Source organism: Bremia lactucae, assembly GCF_004359215.1.
Source record: "Bremia lactucae strain SF5 chromosome Unknown BlacSF5_NotPlaced_200_SHOA01000120.1_2678225bp, whole genome shotgun sequence".
Lineage (NCBI taxonomy): Eukaryota > Oomycota > Peronosporomycetes > Peronosporales > Peronosporaceae > Bremia > Bremia lactucae.
Genome location: NW_027152213.1, coordinates 1,041,801 through 1,057,534, shown reverse-complemented (window position 1 = coordinate 1,057,534; position 15,734 = coordinate 1,041,801). Strand labels below are relative to the sequence as shown.

At 45.1% G+C, this 15,734-nt stretch overlaps 2 protein-coding genes across 2 annotated transcripts; both read right to left on the bottom strand.

Moving 5' to 3' along the window:
* Positions 1 to 11,742: 11,742 nt before the first annotated feature.
* On the bottom strand, positions 11,743 to 12,390 carry CCR75_007341 (uncharacterized protein; the record flags this gene model as incomplete). Its single annotated transcript, XM_067965402.1, has 2 exons — positions 11,743 to 11,934; positions 12,301 to 12,390. 2 exons carry the CDS (start codon positions 12,388 to 12,390, stop codon positions 11,743 to 11,745), a joined length of 282 nt encoding a protein of 93 aa, XP_067814570.1.
* Positions 12,391 to 12,977: 587 nt separating this feature from the next.
* On the bottom strand, positions 12,978 to 13,212 carry CCR75_007342 (uncharacterized protein; the record flags this gene model as incomplete). Its single annotated transcript, XM_067965403.1, has 2 exons — positions 12,978 to 13,102; positions 13,131 to 13,212. The coding sequence occupies 2 exons, from the start codon at positions 13,210 to 13,212 to the stop codon at positions 12,978 to 12,980; spliced, it is 207 nt and encodes a 68-aa protein (XP_067814376.1).
* Between the last annotated feature and the right edge of the window lie 2,522 nt (positions 13,213 to 15,734).

Here is a 15,734-nt window from a genome sequence, read left to right as displayed (position 1 = left end):
AATACTGATTATGTACCTGTGTTTAGTAAAATGTTAGATAAGCTTATGACAGGAAGGCATGTAGTAAGGCAGAACTAATCTTTTTAGAGCAAAATGAGATATCGTTCTATTCACTGCAGTCCAGAATCCATTTCGCAACTGGATCAAATCATGAGATTGATGATAAACTACCTGATAGCTGATAGTCTCCTGCTGCTGCTGGCATGTAAGCAGCAGCTTTTCATAGACAACTGGTAAGTTGCCAGCAAAAATTGCTATCCATTTTTTAATAGTAGCTTGGCCACCTTCCACACGTGATGTTGCTGTACGCCCATAGTGTTTGATAGACTTTGTCCATGCTAACACACATTTTGCTTATGTATCAACCAGGTTGCATTTAAGTATGCAAACCCCAAAGGATATTTCCTTTCAACTTCTTGGCAATTCTCAAAATATGCATTCTCGGTGGGTAACGCACAGAGTTTATGTCAATTTGTACAAAATTCCTCCCAAGCTTCAGTTGTCCCAAATTTTCTCTTTAAATTTGCAAGGACATTCTTGTTAATATGCCAGGTACATAACAAGTTGATGGCACATGGAAGCACAATGCTTATTCCCTTCATCAATGCCAACTCTCTGTCTGTTACAATGACGATACGGCCGGATATCTTTTCTCCAAAGCACTTGGCAATATGCTCCAAACACCTTACATAATTTTCTTGTGTTTCCTGCACCATAAAGCATTAGCAGAGGAAGAAAGATTGATGTGTTGATATTACTCCCATCACATGAAGCAAAGGCATTTTGAATTTGCCTGTTTTGTAAGTGGAATCCATGAGCAAAACATCGGCGGAGGCAAAATCTTTGATAATGGAATGGGATATTTTGGGGGCAATGAAAAGGTTTGAGAGTTGTCATGTTGAATTTCTCTCAAATGCATGGTCAACATCTTCTTCTCCACGGGTGTCAAGAAGAGCTTCCAGTGGTGTTCTACCCAAAAGGAATTGTTGTTGCTCTTGCTTTCTGATGTTGTAAATATCCTGACCCATGACTCTACAGGTTTGATCGGGTGCTTTTAGTGCCTTCATTATAACAAGTGGTTTGGCCCCACTTTTACTCATCAATGCAACAGTTTCCACTTGTTGTGTTGTTAAAGTGCGAGCCTCAGGATAAGCTACCACATTTGCTGCTGCTGCATGGTTATGCTCGCCATTGGCAACAGTGGCAGTCCATTCATCTTGGCTTCTCCTTTGTAGGAGGGTTGACCAGGGACAAAGTAGACATCGAGTGCTTGTCTTCCGAACTTGTGCAACCATTGGTTGGTGTGTTTCACCATGGGCACAACCAAGCCAAACTTTTCTAACATTGTCAGAACTATCTTTTTTGGACCTCCTTCTCTTAATTGCATAACCCTCCTGCAAGGCGAGTTTTTTTACTGCTTCCTCTGCAAGCTCAAGGAAAATATAGGTGCAGTTTGAAGGTGAGTTAAAAGACATTATTGCAGTGGGAGTAGATTATGCAACAACAAAATAATGGGGTGAGTTATTTGAGTGAGTTATTTGAAGTATAATTCCGTTTTGGTGCATAATATATATTAAAGTAGCTGTACCAGCTGCTGGTACAGAAGAGGGGTGTCGCTCTACCTAAATGGGGGTGTCGCTATACCGACGGTTTTTAAATAAAACATAAGGGTATTTTACTTGTAAAGTAAATGTACCACAACAACGGTGCACCAACTAAAAATGTGCCCCATGACACGCCCTCCATCATTCTTTTGACACCAAGTAACAACATTCGCTTCATTTCCTCTCTGTGATTAGAATATAAACAGCTAACCGTTCGGTTGTGTTTTGCATTTCTTTGTCTGATGACAACTAGCGTGAGTCCCAGATTCTTAGCTCATTCGTTAACAATGAAATGATGGTAGACTATGAAAGTCACCCTCCATCGGAGGTTGAGGAAAAGGAGCGCGGCTCCTACACGCCTCGTCGAGTGAACGAATCTCGTCGGGCCCCAATTCCGTTCCCAGGACTTGGTGCCGCGGATGTTTTAGCTGCATTGCGCAGGACACCGGACCCGGAGTCCAACATAATTACGAATCACTTGATGAAGAGCAAGAGCAGGCAATCATCAGAGAAGAACAAGCTCTTGTCAAGCTGCAGACCTTGCGAAAGCAAAAGCTCACAGTGAATATCGATTAACTCCACTTAGCATCTCCAAGAGGTTACAAGTTGCAGCTTGACCATCTGAACCTCCAAACCCAAGGCGAGGACGCCGTAGAGCTCGCTGCCTGCGACGCGCTTCGTGAGTGATGCCTTACGCCCAAGGTAATAACGCGACGTCAGTATTCGACGTGTTTGCGTGATCAGGCCCGTGGGGCTTCGATGCCCTAAATGAGGGAAATTCCGATCGTCCTGTTTCCGAACGAATCAAAAAGTGAAAACGATGCTTTGATTGAGAACTGGACCCCTCGGGCCCGCCGCCTTCGTAACATCTGGTTTACAAGAGAGTCTGTGGATGTGGCTGATGTTCGTTTGCAACGGAAGCTTCGCTTAGATTTTGCAAAGCTTAAGGCCAAAGGTCAGTCGTGTCCGACGTATATGCCTCAAAACGAGGATAGATCTAGCCATCACTCCATTGCTTCAGTGGTACGCGCAGAATCAAGTTGCTCTGAGTCTATAGATCTATTTCTTCCGACCTCTATTGGTAAGTAGCGTCGTTTGACGCAAGCTGACCCTGAGCGCGGTGCTCAAAAACGTCGACGGCGTACGAACAATCTTGCCGAAGGGGTACCTCACACTCAGGAAAGTTTTTGAAGAGGGATACCAAAGCCACTGTACCAGATACTGGCATTGGTCCTTGCGATGACGTCGCTTTAGGAGCTTCTACACGTGAAACTGAAGGTTCACTCGCTCATCGAGCAACGCAGGAGGAATTCGAAATCTAGGTGGAAGCGTTTGATGCTTTAAAGCACGAGGTGCAACTTCTTCGCGAGGGCTTTGCTCGGATTGAGGGCTCTTTTGACGCGGTCCAAAACCGTCTTTCAACGTTGAAACGTCAGCAACCTCGTGTAAAGGGCCAGTTGGACATCCTGGTGAGGATGAAGCAATCTGCGGCACGACTGCCTGTCTAGGCACAAGCGCCTTTAAGTCCAAGTGGGAAGGGTCCCGAAATGGCCTAAGCAAGCCGACGGAGAGCACTAAGTGTGTACGCAGCTTGCTAGGAAGGCTTAGCGCGCAAGCTAGGCCTATTTTGGCCACGACCGTAAATGGTTCAATAAAGCGCGGGTGCAATTTGGTCTTGAAGATCGCAGAAACCAAGTTAGTAGGTAGATTTTAGCGCTCAATAAATCTCGGTATAATCAATACAGCTTCTGCCTTTGGCATCAGCTTGTTCTTTCTGTTTGTCTTGGCTATCAGCCATTGTGTCACGCACATGTCTCAAGACACTAAATCGTGTTGCGTGAAATTAGCTATCTTGTTTTTGAACGGTAATAAGACTAATATCCCGCAAGCCTATCTGCTACTTCTCCCCCACCAAGCTTTGAACTACGTAGTGGTATCGTTAACGGAATGCGTGGGTGTGTGATACCGATTACGTAGAACGGTGTATAGCCGGTAGAGGCATGTATAGCATTAATTAACGCAAACTTTACTGCCGGGAGCAGTGTGCTCCAGCGCTTTAACGTCTCAGCACACACGCTGAGCAGAACGTCTTCAATGACGCGATTGACACGTTCGGTATGATCATCGGTATGCGGATAGTCCGCTGTCCATATGTTCAATCTGGTGCCAAGCACTCCAAAAATCAACTTCCGGAAATTACCCTGAAACGGGTTCTCGATCAGTGACAATTGTCACAGGCAAACTGTGTTGTCGAAACACGCGATCGATGAACAGCCTTGCTGTACCTTCACCATCAATGGTAACCGGCGCAGCTGCTAAATGAGCCATTTTGCTCAACCGGTCAACAAATACCACGATGCCGGTGTTACCGGTCGAATCTTTCGGTAGGCCAAACTCGAAATCCAGACTAATGGACTCTCAACACCCTGTGGGTACGGGCAGACAGGCCAGTGGCGCAGCAGTATGAGTCAATGGTGTAGCCCGTTGGCAAGTTTCGCATGTGCGACCGTATGTGCTTACCCATTAGTAAAGCTTGGGTCACCAATAAGTCTGGCTAACGGAGCCGCAGGTCTTTTCTCGCCTGAGATGACCACTCAGAACAGTATCATGTGCCTCATATAGGATTCGATACTTTAAATCCTCATCTTGAGAAACAACGATGCGCGGAGCATCCGCAGCATCTGTGCAATAAAGCAATAGGCCGTTGTTGATAGAGAAATTGATGCAAGCTCGCGCAAACGTGCCGACAATTTAATGTCTGATTCAATGCACTTAAGAGCTCGCAGCACGGCTACACACTCGTCATCCTTGACGAAAGCCGAAAGGATTTAATCAGTAAAGGCGACGTTAAAGTTGTTAAATGTGAGAGATCATAATCCGGCCTACGTGATAACGCATCAGCCAAAGCATTCTGCTTGTCAAGATCATTTTTCACTACGAAATTGTATTCGGGGAAAAATGAAAGCCATCGAGACAATTTCTGTGAGTGAAAAGCGGCGACTTAGTCGCAGTGCGCAAAGTTGCGTGATCTGTATATATCACAAAAGGCTTAAAGCCTAGCAGATGAACTCTGAATTTGACAAGAGCATACTTTATTCCACGCAATAAACTGGGTAGTTCTTTTCCGCAGCTTTAAGTTGTCTCGACTCGAACGCAATTACCTATTTTCGCCTATCATTATCTGCTTCTAATAGAGCACTGCCGATGGCAAAATCCGATGCACGCTAAAGGCCAAATTGTAATTGGCAGAGCCAGAAACGGGGCATGGATAAGGCTAATCTTTACTGCTTTAAAAGCATCATTCTCGGTGCTAGTCCTGCACCAATCTATGTCCTTTTAAAGTAGATTGGATAATGGCCTGGCCATATCAGCGTAATTCTCGCTATACTTGTGTAGATAATTGGCGAGACCCAGCCACTTACGCAAATCCTTTTGGTTTAGGAAAGAACCAATCTAATATGGCTTTGACCTTAGCGGGATCCGCTGTAAGGCCTAGCTTCCCAATGAAGCACCCTAAGAAAGGAATTTCTTTTGCGCCAAAAATTGCATTTTGATGCATTGACATACAATTTGTTTGTACACATACCTCGAGCACCGCTGGCAAATGGTCTATGTGGTTTACCACATCCGAACAACCCTGCTCTGCACGACTTTGGACAAATGTCATGAAAACAAGTCTTTGCATAACCTCAATGAGGGCGGAATAGTTGCGTCACAAGACGATTAAATGTAGCCGGGGCGTTGGAGAGCCCTTGTGGCATATCTAATCACTTCCACAACATACCGCTTGGGGTGCTAACCACTGTAAGCGGGAGATCACTAGCTCGCATGAGCAGTTGGTAATAACCATCGACTAAGTCAAGTGCACTGTACATTGTACATCCCACCATATTGTTCTGAAGAAAATCCTTTCTAGGAATGGGGGTTTGTGCTGGATAACAACAGCATTAAGCTTATTATTAAGCCTGTACAATGTGCCATTTACCGTTTGACAGTTTGACACAAAATGTTCGGAGATGGTGATTATTCGACCAATTATTGAATTAAACTCATCATTGCTTCTATATGAAGCCGTCCTGGCCGACACAAAGCTGCAATTAGTGCGCAAAGTGGAACATCTATCCTTAAGAATCCCGCGGATTCTTTCCATTCCTTACTAAGGATTTCAAGATGTGGTGCGTGCCAATCCACTATCGGTTTTACCTCCAGATAGAGGTGTCGGTCATGAAATTGACTTAGTTATTGGAACCAAATACTGTGTTTCACGACGGTGGCCTTCCCAAAGGAATAATTTGACGTCATTGACGATTTCTTCCGTGCTAAGCTCGAGGCTGGAATGGTACGCAAAAGTTAATCTTCCCATTCGACACCGTGAGTCACCAGCCTTTAAGGCTCGGCCGACCTCATTAACAGACATTTTATCTAACTTTAAAAGAGCATGTAACGAAGGGATTGCCTCAAGGCTAACTTCTCATTCGATGTTACCGGTCGCATCACTTACAAGCGTATGCAACTGCTCGCTCGTATCACTGTGTGACGTTATAGACGCTTCACGTCTCTGCTGTCTCGGAGTCGAGACAATTCGACAGAGCAAGACTACTACAGACAAGCCAGCTATTCGAAGCAGTTGATCCCGTTGCACGTCTGGCATTATCTGTCAACAACGTGGCTGTGCTTCAAGGAAAGGTCAGTACGGTTATGGACTCTTTGATGTTTTATTGCCTACTTAGAATTGCCTTAATTTCAGATTTGTTGCTGCCTGGTTGTGGAATGTGGGGCAATATGGTCACGTAAATACGACACGGGTGGAGAGTGCGCACGCGGCACCAAATACTTGCATTGCTGTGTCAACAGGTAAATTTTGGCAGTAATATCTTGAAGGCGTGTCTGATTATTGCTTTGACATTGCCCAGGAGATCTCTTGACAGTGACGCAGCAATCAAACACTCTTGTGCCGATCAATCGACAAAGATTCAACATCAACAGGCCAGGAAGTGTGGGCACGTGAACCTTTGCATGGGCCCATGTTTGTAGCTGTGACAGGCAAGATTTCGGTTTACGCTTTACATCAAGCAGAGTCGCAGTTTAAGCAACGCGATGGCAATACCATTTGCCAAGGTCTTTACGCTTCAACAATGGGCATCCCGTGCGCGCACCAGTTCCGAAGACGCACTCAACCACTACAAGTCAACGACTTTGATCGGCAATGGTGGTTGGAGGCATCGGTACCGGCACCCGCTGTAATGTCAGTTGCTCCGGCCCATGCGCCTGTTGAAGTCGAGCTTCGTAGGCTGCAGGAAGTATACCATGCTGGTGCGTCAAACCACCGTAAGCGACAATTACTTGATGGTATCCGAAAATTAAGTAACCTTCCAGTGATCGAGGAGCCTCTGTGCAACGTGGACGAGGTCGGCCAAGCGGATCAACCTAGCGCTTGCCATCTGCCTTTGAACGTGTAGAAGCTGCTTTAGCAGAGGTGGTACGCAAGTGTAGCGTGTGCAAGATGACAGGACATAACGCCCGAACCTTTCGACAGCGCGCAGCTATACCCTCATCCACGCAGTAGTATACTTCATCATATAGTCTATTTCTACAATTATGGCAGGATTGCGTGTAAAGATTTATGCTGTCGTTTTCTGCTGTTGATACAGTGCGGCGGTGGTGGCGGTAATGCGGTAGTGATGCCACAAAAAAATTGTTTGTGGCGTAGTATTAACTCTAGAATTGAACCAATGAATGGGGGGTGGGTAAGTGCTGGTTATCAAAGAGGGTGCGCGCTCCCAAATGGCACTGATTATATATTTAGTTTTCTACGTAACGATCTTCTATCTACTACTGAACTTGTTATATTAATATCTAATTACGCATGTCCCCTCCTTGCGCACCTCACAATCGTGTCTTATAACAATTGGCGGGGTTAATTTAGACTTAAATCAACCAATCGATAGAGCTAAAGTCTTATTGCATCAATAGTACCCAATTTGGTAGTATTGGAACTATTTAAGTCAAAATTAATCGAGAAAATAACTTTGTACTTCTTTATTTATTTCCTTTCATAGGAAGTAACATTTATTATTTTTCTTGTGGGAAATTATACTTATGTAACGGGACACCCCGTTACATCAACCCCCAACCAACAGTCACTATAGTGGCTGATGTAGGGTGACAGGAAATACTATTATGTCTTTCCCTGTAATTTTGCATTATTTTTAATTAAAATTCCGATTTCATTTGTATTATTGATTTTGATCAAAATCAACATGGCGACAAATAAGTATGTGCGCGTGGCCCGTGAGCCCGCTAAGCTGGCAGCTCCACGGATAGCGCGGCTGTTGGTAATGCAAATGTTTCACGAGAGATCCATGGGGCTTGAAAGCTCCCTTCTTCTTCGTCCAACATGTCAATTTTGGATGGAACGTGCGTGGACTGGTTCTGGACCCCCGTTTTCTTGTCGTCTCGGTGAACTATATGCACCAGAGTGGACAAAAGCCTGTTTAAGACTGAAGTCCTCCTGTTCCACTTTAGAGATCGCTTGGTCGAGCGACTCTAATTCTAGCCAGATCAGGTGGGTCATAACAGGGCTGTCTGCAAGACCTTTAATAAACACAGTTACCTGTGTTGGTCATCAATTGGATGACAAACATTGCAACTAACCAGATATCGTGAATGTTAGACACAAGCGTGTAGATCACGCTTGCCCTGCTTCAAATCCAGAAGCTCGGCTTGAGCCCTGAATTCGGCACGTGGCGGCTCAAATGTTCGCCTGAGCCGGGTCTTAAAGACTTCTTTCGACCCAAAGACGAATGAACATTGAAGCTTGAGCCTCAAGGCCCAAGATTTGGCACGTCCGGCTAAGTTGGACATGCCAAATGCCACTTTCGTCGCATCGTCACTGATACAACGAGCTTCTATGCGACGAACCATTTCAAATGGGAGTCGCCTTCGACTGCCTTAAGCTAAGACATTTCTGTCCTTAAGCTTTCGAGTCGATGTGGAAGCGTCGGCCCATAAGCAGCATTCACATGCTGTTGTCTTAACAGTTCCAATTGTTAAGCACCCTGTTCTCTCAACACCCCCGCGTGTTGAGATCCTTGCTGGTGAAGCAGGGCTACTTTGTCTCGGGCCCCGTCGAGTTCGTGTTGTATGAACACGGCTATGCCGCCTGCTGTTCATCTCTGCCCAGAGTTACATCATGGCGCCAGCAAGTGGCCCACCTACGACCGATCTCATTTGTTTGATCGCTCTCCATTCAAGGCCACTCAAATAAATCAACCCTTCACCCGTTGCGTGATAGCCTTCTTGAGGGGCTGAAAAGCTCCCTCCTTCTTCAATCAACAGGCCCATGTTGGATGAAACATGACAGGCAAAATGACAAAAAAAAGCTAAGAAATCTTTAAATAACAGATATTTTATATTTCCTAGCATGTGATGCCGACATTTCTCGTGGCTTGTGTCGATAATATCACACGAGAGGCTTCATTCTCAAGCAACTGCTGTGATGATACAGAATGTGCTAGGTTGTCTTCATTCGTGGCAGCAAGCGCTTCCTTCTTTATTCCTTCAAGCCATTTGATTTCTGCATACCTGCGCCGCAATTCGATTGCAAAGATCTGCATTTTCAATCGTCAGGGAGCTCAAATTAACCGCAACCTGGTCGATTATAGCTTGTTGTCGACGATCATCAGACAGGAGCGCATCATCAATCAAAGAAATCACGACCATCGGACAAGAGCGCGTTACCAATCAAATCAAGAGGACAACTACGTCCGCAATCCTCGCATCACGTCGGCCTTGTATCGCGAAGAGGCTTATACACTATCGTCCGTTGGTTACTCGATTCAGAATATTTGAAGGCGAAGCTCACGTTGATGCCATGAGAGAGCGATCATGACTGAAGAATTTCACTGAAGACCATTAAGACCGAGGTCGCGCGAATTCATCCTCACGTTTTCATTTTGTTGGGGAGGAGGGTGCTTCTAGCAGTTTTACTCCTGTCGATTTACAGCTTATCACAACAAAGGACATGTACAGCTGGACCATTGCCGTTCTGTTAACGCTATCGAGCAGCATACGCTTATTGCCGTTCTGTTAACGCTATCGAGCAGCATATGCTATCGAGCAGCATTCATCTATTGCTGTCAATGTGACACAACAATCTCAAAATTGGAGCTCGCTTGGTTGGTTTAATTGGTTTGAAGGAATTTGCTGATGAATATCGTACTTGTCCCGATTTTGCTGAACAATCCAAGCATCCTGATTCATTATATTTCAAACACAATAATTTGCTTTTCATCAAGTCGCATACGATGACGCGTATGTGTGTCCACATAATTACATGCGAATTTCTATCGTGTTGCTAAGAACTCTTAGCAGCAACCTAAAACTATCGTCTGCACGTCGTGTACGTGAAGCATGGCACCTTACCTTCACTGTTATCAGTGTAATTTAGCCAGTACTGAGAAATATTAGCCAAAGGTGCCCCGATACGCTACCCATTTCACCATGTCACGACTCTCATCAATCCAGAGAAAGATAACTAAATTAGAATGTGTAGGCTATACCGGTTAGATCCCTAATATAATTAGAAAATTTTCATTAAAGGCCTCTTTTGACTCAAAATTTCTAATCTACCCTTTTTTTCTAATATTTACAATGTGCCCCCCTTTCTCATTATATCTCGGCTAACTAGAGACACAGTTTCCATTGACTCATCTAAAGGTTGACGTGATAAAGCATCAGCAAAAACGTTTAAATGGTGCACATTCTCTTGACGTTGCTGGATCCTTGAACGTGATGCTTGAATGTAAATTGCGCAAAGAACGTCAAAAATGCGCCAGCTTTGGCGAAACTTTACGATGATGCAAAAACCATCTGCATGCACTGTTGCCGGTATAGATGTCAAATTCACGACCATAAAGGTAATGGCGCCACTTTTCCAATGCAAGCTTAATCGCGTAAAGTTCTTTTATGCGTCGGCCAATTAAGCCCATGAATTCCCAACTTCTTAGAAAAGAAAGCATTGTAATGATCACAATCAGTACAGAACACCACCAATACAATAGCAAGAGGCATTAGTGAACACAAGAACTCGTTTGCATGACCATACAATTTCAAGACAGGGCGTCTTGAAGAGCGTTCTTGATTTGCTCAACAGCACGAGTCTGCTCATTCTTCCAATCGCAAACATGATCCTGCTTGATAAGAGAACCAAGAGATAGCGCATGAGTTGCGTACTCACGAATGAAACGAATATAAAAACCAGCCAAACCTAAGAAACTTAAAAGCTCTATTTGGTTGGTAGAAATCGGCCACTTTGCGATGGCTTCTGTCTTGGAAGTGCCCACAGTAAGTCATTTAGCCGAAATCGAATGTCAAAGAAACTTCGCTTCCAACTGGCCAAAATGACATGCAAACTGATGACAAAATAATTTTTCACTTCGAAGAACCTCAAAAATAACTCGAAGATGTTCAACGTTTGCGTCTAAACTGGTAAACACACAGATACCATCTAAAAAGACGGCAATAAATTTGTATTTCGCAGAAAGTACTCCTATGAGACGAGACCAAACACCAGGCATACCAGCCAGTCCCATAGGAACTACACATCACTGAAAGGTGTCAGCATGTGTTCGAAAGGCAGTATACTGCGACTTTTAGATGTAAACCGCACTTGACGATATCCTTGAGTCGTATCCAGAACTGAAAAGATGACACAGCCACACATCTGATCAAAAAGTTCCTCGATGCGAGGAAGTGGAACTTCGGAATAATCGTCTGCGTATTAACGTAACGATATTCAATGACCCAGCGAAGAGGCAAATACGCATTGTCTGAGCGTACCCACTCGAATCGTGATATTTTGTTCTCAGTAATGGGGACACCAAATATATTCGATACCCAGGGAGAATCTGAAATCTCGATCCAACCTTTCTTAAGCTTTTCTGACACGAACATATTAAGTGCATCCTGTTCGACTTCGGATTGACGAAACGGAGCACGGTTGTTAGGTACAGCATCCGGTTTCATTGTAAGATCATAATCAACCCGACGCGAAGGTGAAAGTTCATCCGGAAGTGTCTCTGGAGAAACATCTTTGAACTTCTTAAACGAGTACTGATCAGTTGTGGTACGGAACCAATTATTGGCATAACCGCACAGATCTCACAGGGTAAACTTCATCGTACTCGTTTTTCTTGACTTCGCGCTTAAAGTCCCCAGCCGCAATTTCTACAGCTATCTCAGTATATGGTTCCCGATTACTGCTCATCGACGATACACAATCGTGCGGAAACGAAATGTCACGAGAAGACCAGCTAAACTGAGGTTGATACTTGGTAAACCACAATAATTTAAGATCACATCATGAGCAGAGCCCAATGGCAGCAGCTCAAATTAACTTGCTCGTGAGTTAATACGAATGTAGAGTGCAGAATGTCAATATTTGTAACGAATACGGTATGACATCTCTAGCAACGACAAAGTTTCTTCATTTTGTAATGCACAAGATGGAAACTTTAACTCTTTAGATTAAGATGCACAAGACTTGACCCTCACTTCCTGACTTGTGAATATCATAATTTGTATCGATCAAGTAAGAAAGTTGCAATACCTATCTTAATAGAACGAGCTCGAGTTGAAGTTCCATTAAATCTTGTGACTTGACAGACACCACAGTGTGTCATATTCACAACCAAACCTGGACAAACAACATTACAGGTTGCATCACTGTCAAACATGGCAGTGACAGGTGTTCCGTTGACAATTCCTTGTTTACGAACAAATTCATTCTATGGATGTACCGGTTTCACATCCGATGTCGATATCTCTTTCACTTCGATAATTTATCCTTCTTCCACTGAGCGCGCTATAGAAGGTGAAGAGTTTGTCACCACATAAGATGCGAAAGCAATGATGCTAGCGGCCGATTGATTTGATTAATTTTTATGAGCATGCTTCTCCTTGTATTTTTTGTAATTGTAACATTGCTCGATGACATGACCGGGCTTCTTGCAATAGCGACATTTCTTCGACGAAGATACTGAAGATGATGAGGAACGACGGTGTCGTATCAATCCTGAGTCGATCTACATTGGGTCTGGGTCATTTTCCTGAGCACGCGCTGGTGGTTGATAACAATAATGCTGACTTGAAGATTCACGTGATCGGTCCTGCGAATATACTGGCGAGCGACAACTCTTTCACGAACATTATGCGATCGATCATATTCCAACGCAATCTTCATAGCTTAAGATAATATAGCACACCGACGTATTGTACTTCTTCACGAGTGGGATTAAGAAGGCCTCGCCCTAAGTACGTGATTCTGTCACACTCGCTCATCTACGTAACTTGCATGATAGCATCACGAAAACGCTAAATGTATATTTTTAAGGTTGGGCAACTTTTTTGCTTGAGCGCGTACAATTGATCACGCAAGCGTTCTCGCAGATCAGGGGGTACAAATGCGTCAGTAACCTGCGCGATAAGGTCTTGCAGTCCTTAATGTATCGCTCATTCAACCTGTACCAGGCTGCAGCTTTTCCCTTGAAGTTGGCGGTAGTAACTGCCAAAATTCGAGAGCTTTGACTGATATCGCGCCAATCAACATACTTTGCGTCAAAGTTTTGAGTAAGTTGTTCGAAATACAAAAAAAACAGACTCTCCCATGTTGCCGTGACATTGAGGTAAGCTGATCCTTTCAACGTTTACCTCACACTTGGCCATGGCTTCAAGAATTTGTCGCTGCTTGATAACCATTTCCATAAGCTTTATAGTAATGGCGTCCAAGAGCCATCCTTGAGGTTTTAACAACTTCATAAACCAAACGTAAGAAAAAGAAAGACGGCGGAAAATCCACAGAGCGAAATCGAAAAAAAAATCCACAAAACCAGACGTAAATCGAAAAAGGCGAAAATCCGAGTAAGACAACACGGAATGAAAAATTCAACAACCAGGTGATAATTTAAAGAAACACCACAGAAAATGCAACAAATGTGAGCTGAAACAATCGACACAACTTCAGCAAGCGGCTTTCAGATGTCGTGACGCTGTAGGCGGGCACGTCGTAATGCGGCCATGCTCTACTTATACACACACCCTAGCACAGCGAGGAAGCGGTTTAAGCTGCTTTTCTTGCATGCAGTGAGGTGGTTGTGGTGGGCGCGTTAGCGACGTCACCCAACACACTAAGTACTCTGGTTAAGTGTCGTCACGGGAGCGGTAATCCGGCTCCTCGTGCGCACTTACCAAGTAGGAAGTAGTTTTCAGACTGATTTATATTTAATCGTATTAAATATAAATACCTATTTTACCAAAAAATGTCATCTTTATCGATAACATTTTAATATGTATTGCAAGCGTATCTTTCTAGATACCTCGCGTAACGGATGACGCTGGGCGTCATCCCTCCTAATGTGAATGCACCTATGTGCATCACATACACAAGGGTTGGTCACAAATGTGAACCACACCCGAGTGCTGGGTCTAGTACTATTATTTAGTAAGTGACCATTTCCTTAAGTACATCAAATGTACTTAACGGGGACTGTGTAACATTAGGGCAACTTTAGCCCGTTACATCACCCCCCTTTAAGAACGAATTTACATTTTTAAATACGTCAAATAGGAGCGAGGAATTGCGAGCAGCTTTAAGCGCCGCTAGTTCACTCAATCACTCTAGCGCACGTGTTTCCATACACGGCGCCAAAGATGCCACCTAAACGAGGCCACGTTGGTGGGTCGTCTGCGAAGACGCCCACTCAACCTCACACTAAGCGCACGCGCCGCGCCGCGTTCATTCGCCGGTCGCGTCTAATGCCTTAGTCGGAACGCCGACAGCCACAGCTGCTGTCGCGTTAACAGGGCTAAAGGATCCATCCCACTTTAACAGTGAGGATGTTGATCCGTCGCTCATTGTCGACTACAATGAGTCGACACCGTTGCCGTCACCTCATAGTAGTGATGCGGACAACGAGCTCATGAGGAGTGATGATGCGGCATTATTGCCCATCCAAACATCTCTCATGGCTCACAACATGGAGACAGCAGCATTTACGAATGCTGTCTCGTCGTCTGCGCTGGAAATCAGCGACAGGTAATGAGAGCGCTGCCCATAAAGGCGCAGCCGCTTCTCCGTTGGGTATAATCACAACGCCTTATGGTCAGACCATACTTCATAATGGTTCTGACATAGAGGATTCGGAGCCTAAAGCTCCGCCGACGACACGTGAACGTGCTCAGTCGGTGTCACAAGCCAGTCGTTTAGAACGTGGCTATGTGACAGGTGGCATTTCAAAGATGCCCCCTCCATCTGAATGGCCTCGTTTAATCGGGCCAAGAGCGTCGCTCCTAGAGCGCGCTCTTGTAGACGCACATTACTATCATGGCGGCCTTAAATCATGGAGGGCTCAGGGAAAATTGCTTGGGCGTATTTTCCCGATCTCGGTCCTGTTGCGTTCGAATGAAACGCCCTATCAATACGAAGCGGAATTCCTGCGCCGCATTTATCCGCATTTCGATGGGATGAAACAGCGGTCGCAGCGAATTAATTTCGCCCGCTTGCGTGTGAAAGAAATCATGGGCGGTACTGTAACCCCTGTTTCTTCTCACAACGCTACTTCTGCTAGTCCATTTGAGACTAGCGAAGAGGCCTCAGCTGGTGCTCCTTTTCATAGGCAGCCACCAAGCCGCGCACATCAATACGTAGGGTATCGATCGGTTCCCAAGAGTCAAAACTCTTCGGGTAACCTTTCCATTGGACGAGGATCTGGTACCCTTGCGTCACGGAGCGGTGGGCAAGCAACCTTCCAACAAGGAAGCGTTGATTCCCACCCGCATCCATTAGTGCCGGTGGCGCCCGATAGGAGCGGCGATCTCGTCCACCTAATCGCGGCTGCCTTACCTTCGTCCGTTCAGTCGCATGCTGCTGAACGACGTATTGCAGATCTCGAGAGTCAAGTCTCACGACTGACCTCGGATCTCATTGATGTCCGAGAAGGCTCGTCAGGGTAAGGAACGCCTGAAGACTCGCTTGAACCTCTTTATAAGGATAATGCTGAGGGATCCACGTTACTCGCGTGATGTCCCTCGCTCTCCAAGTCCTGTATGTAGTGGGAGGAATCCGACCGATAG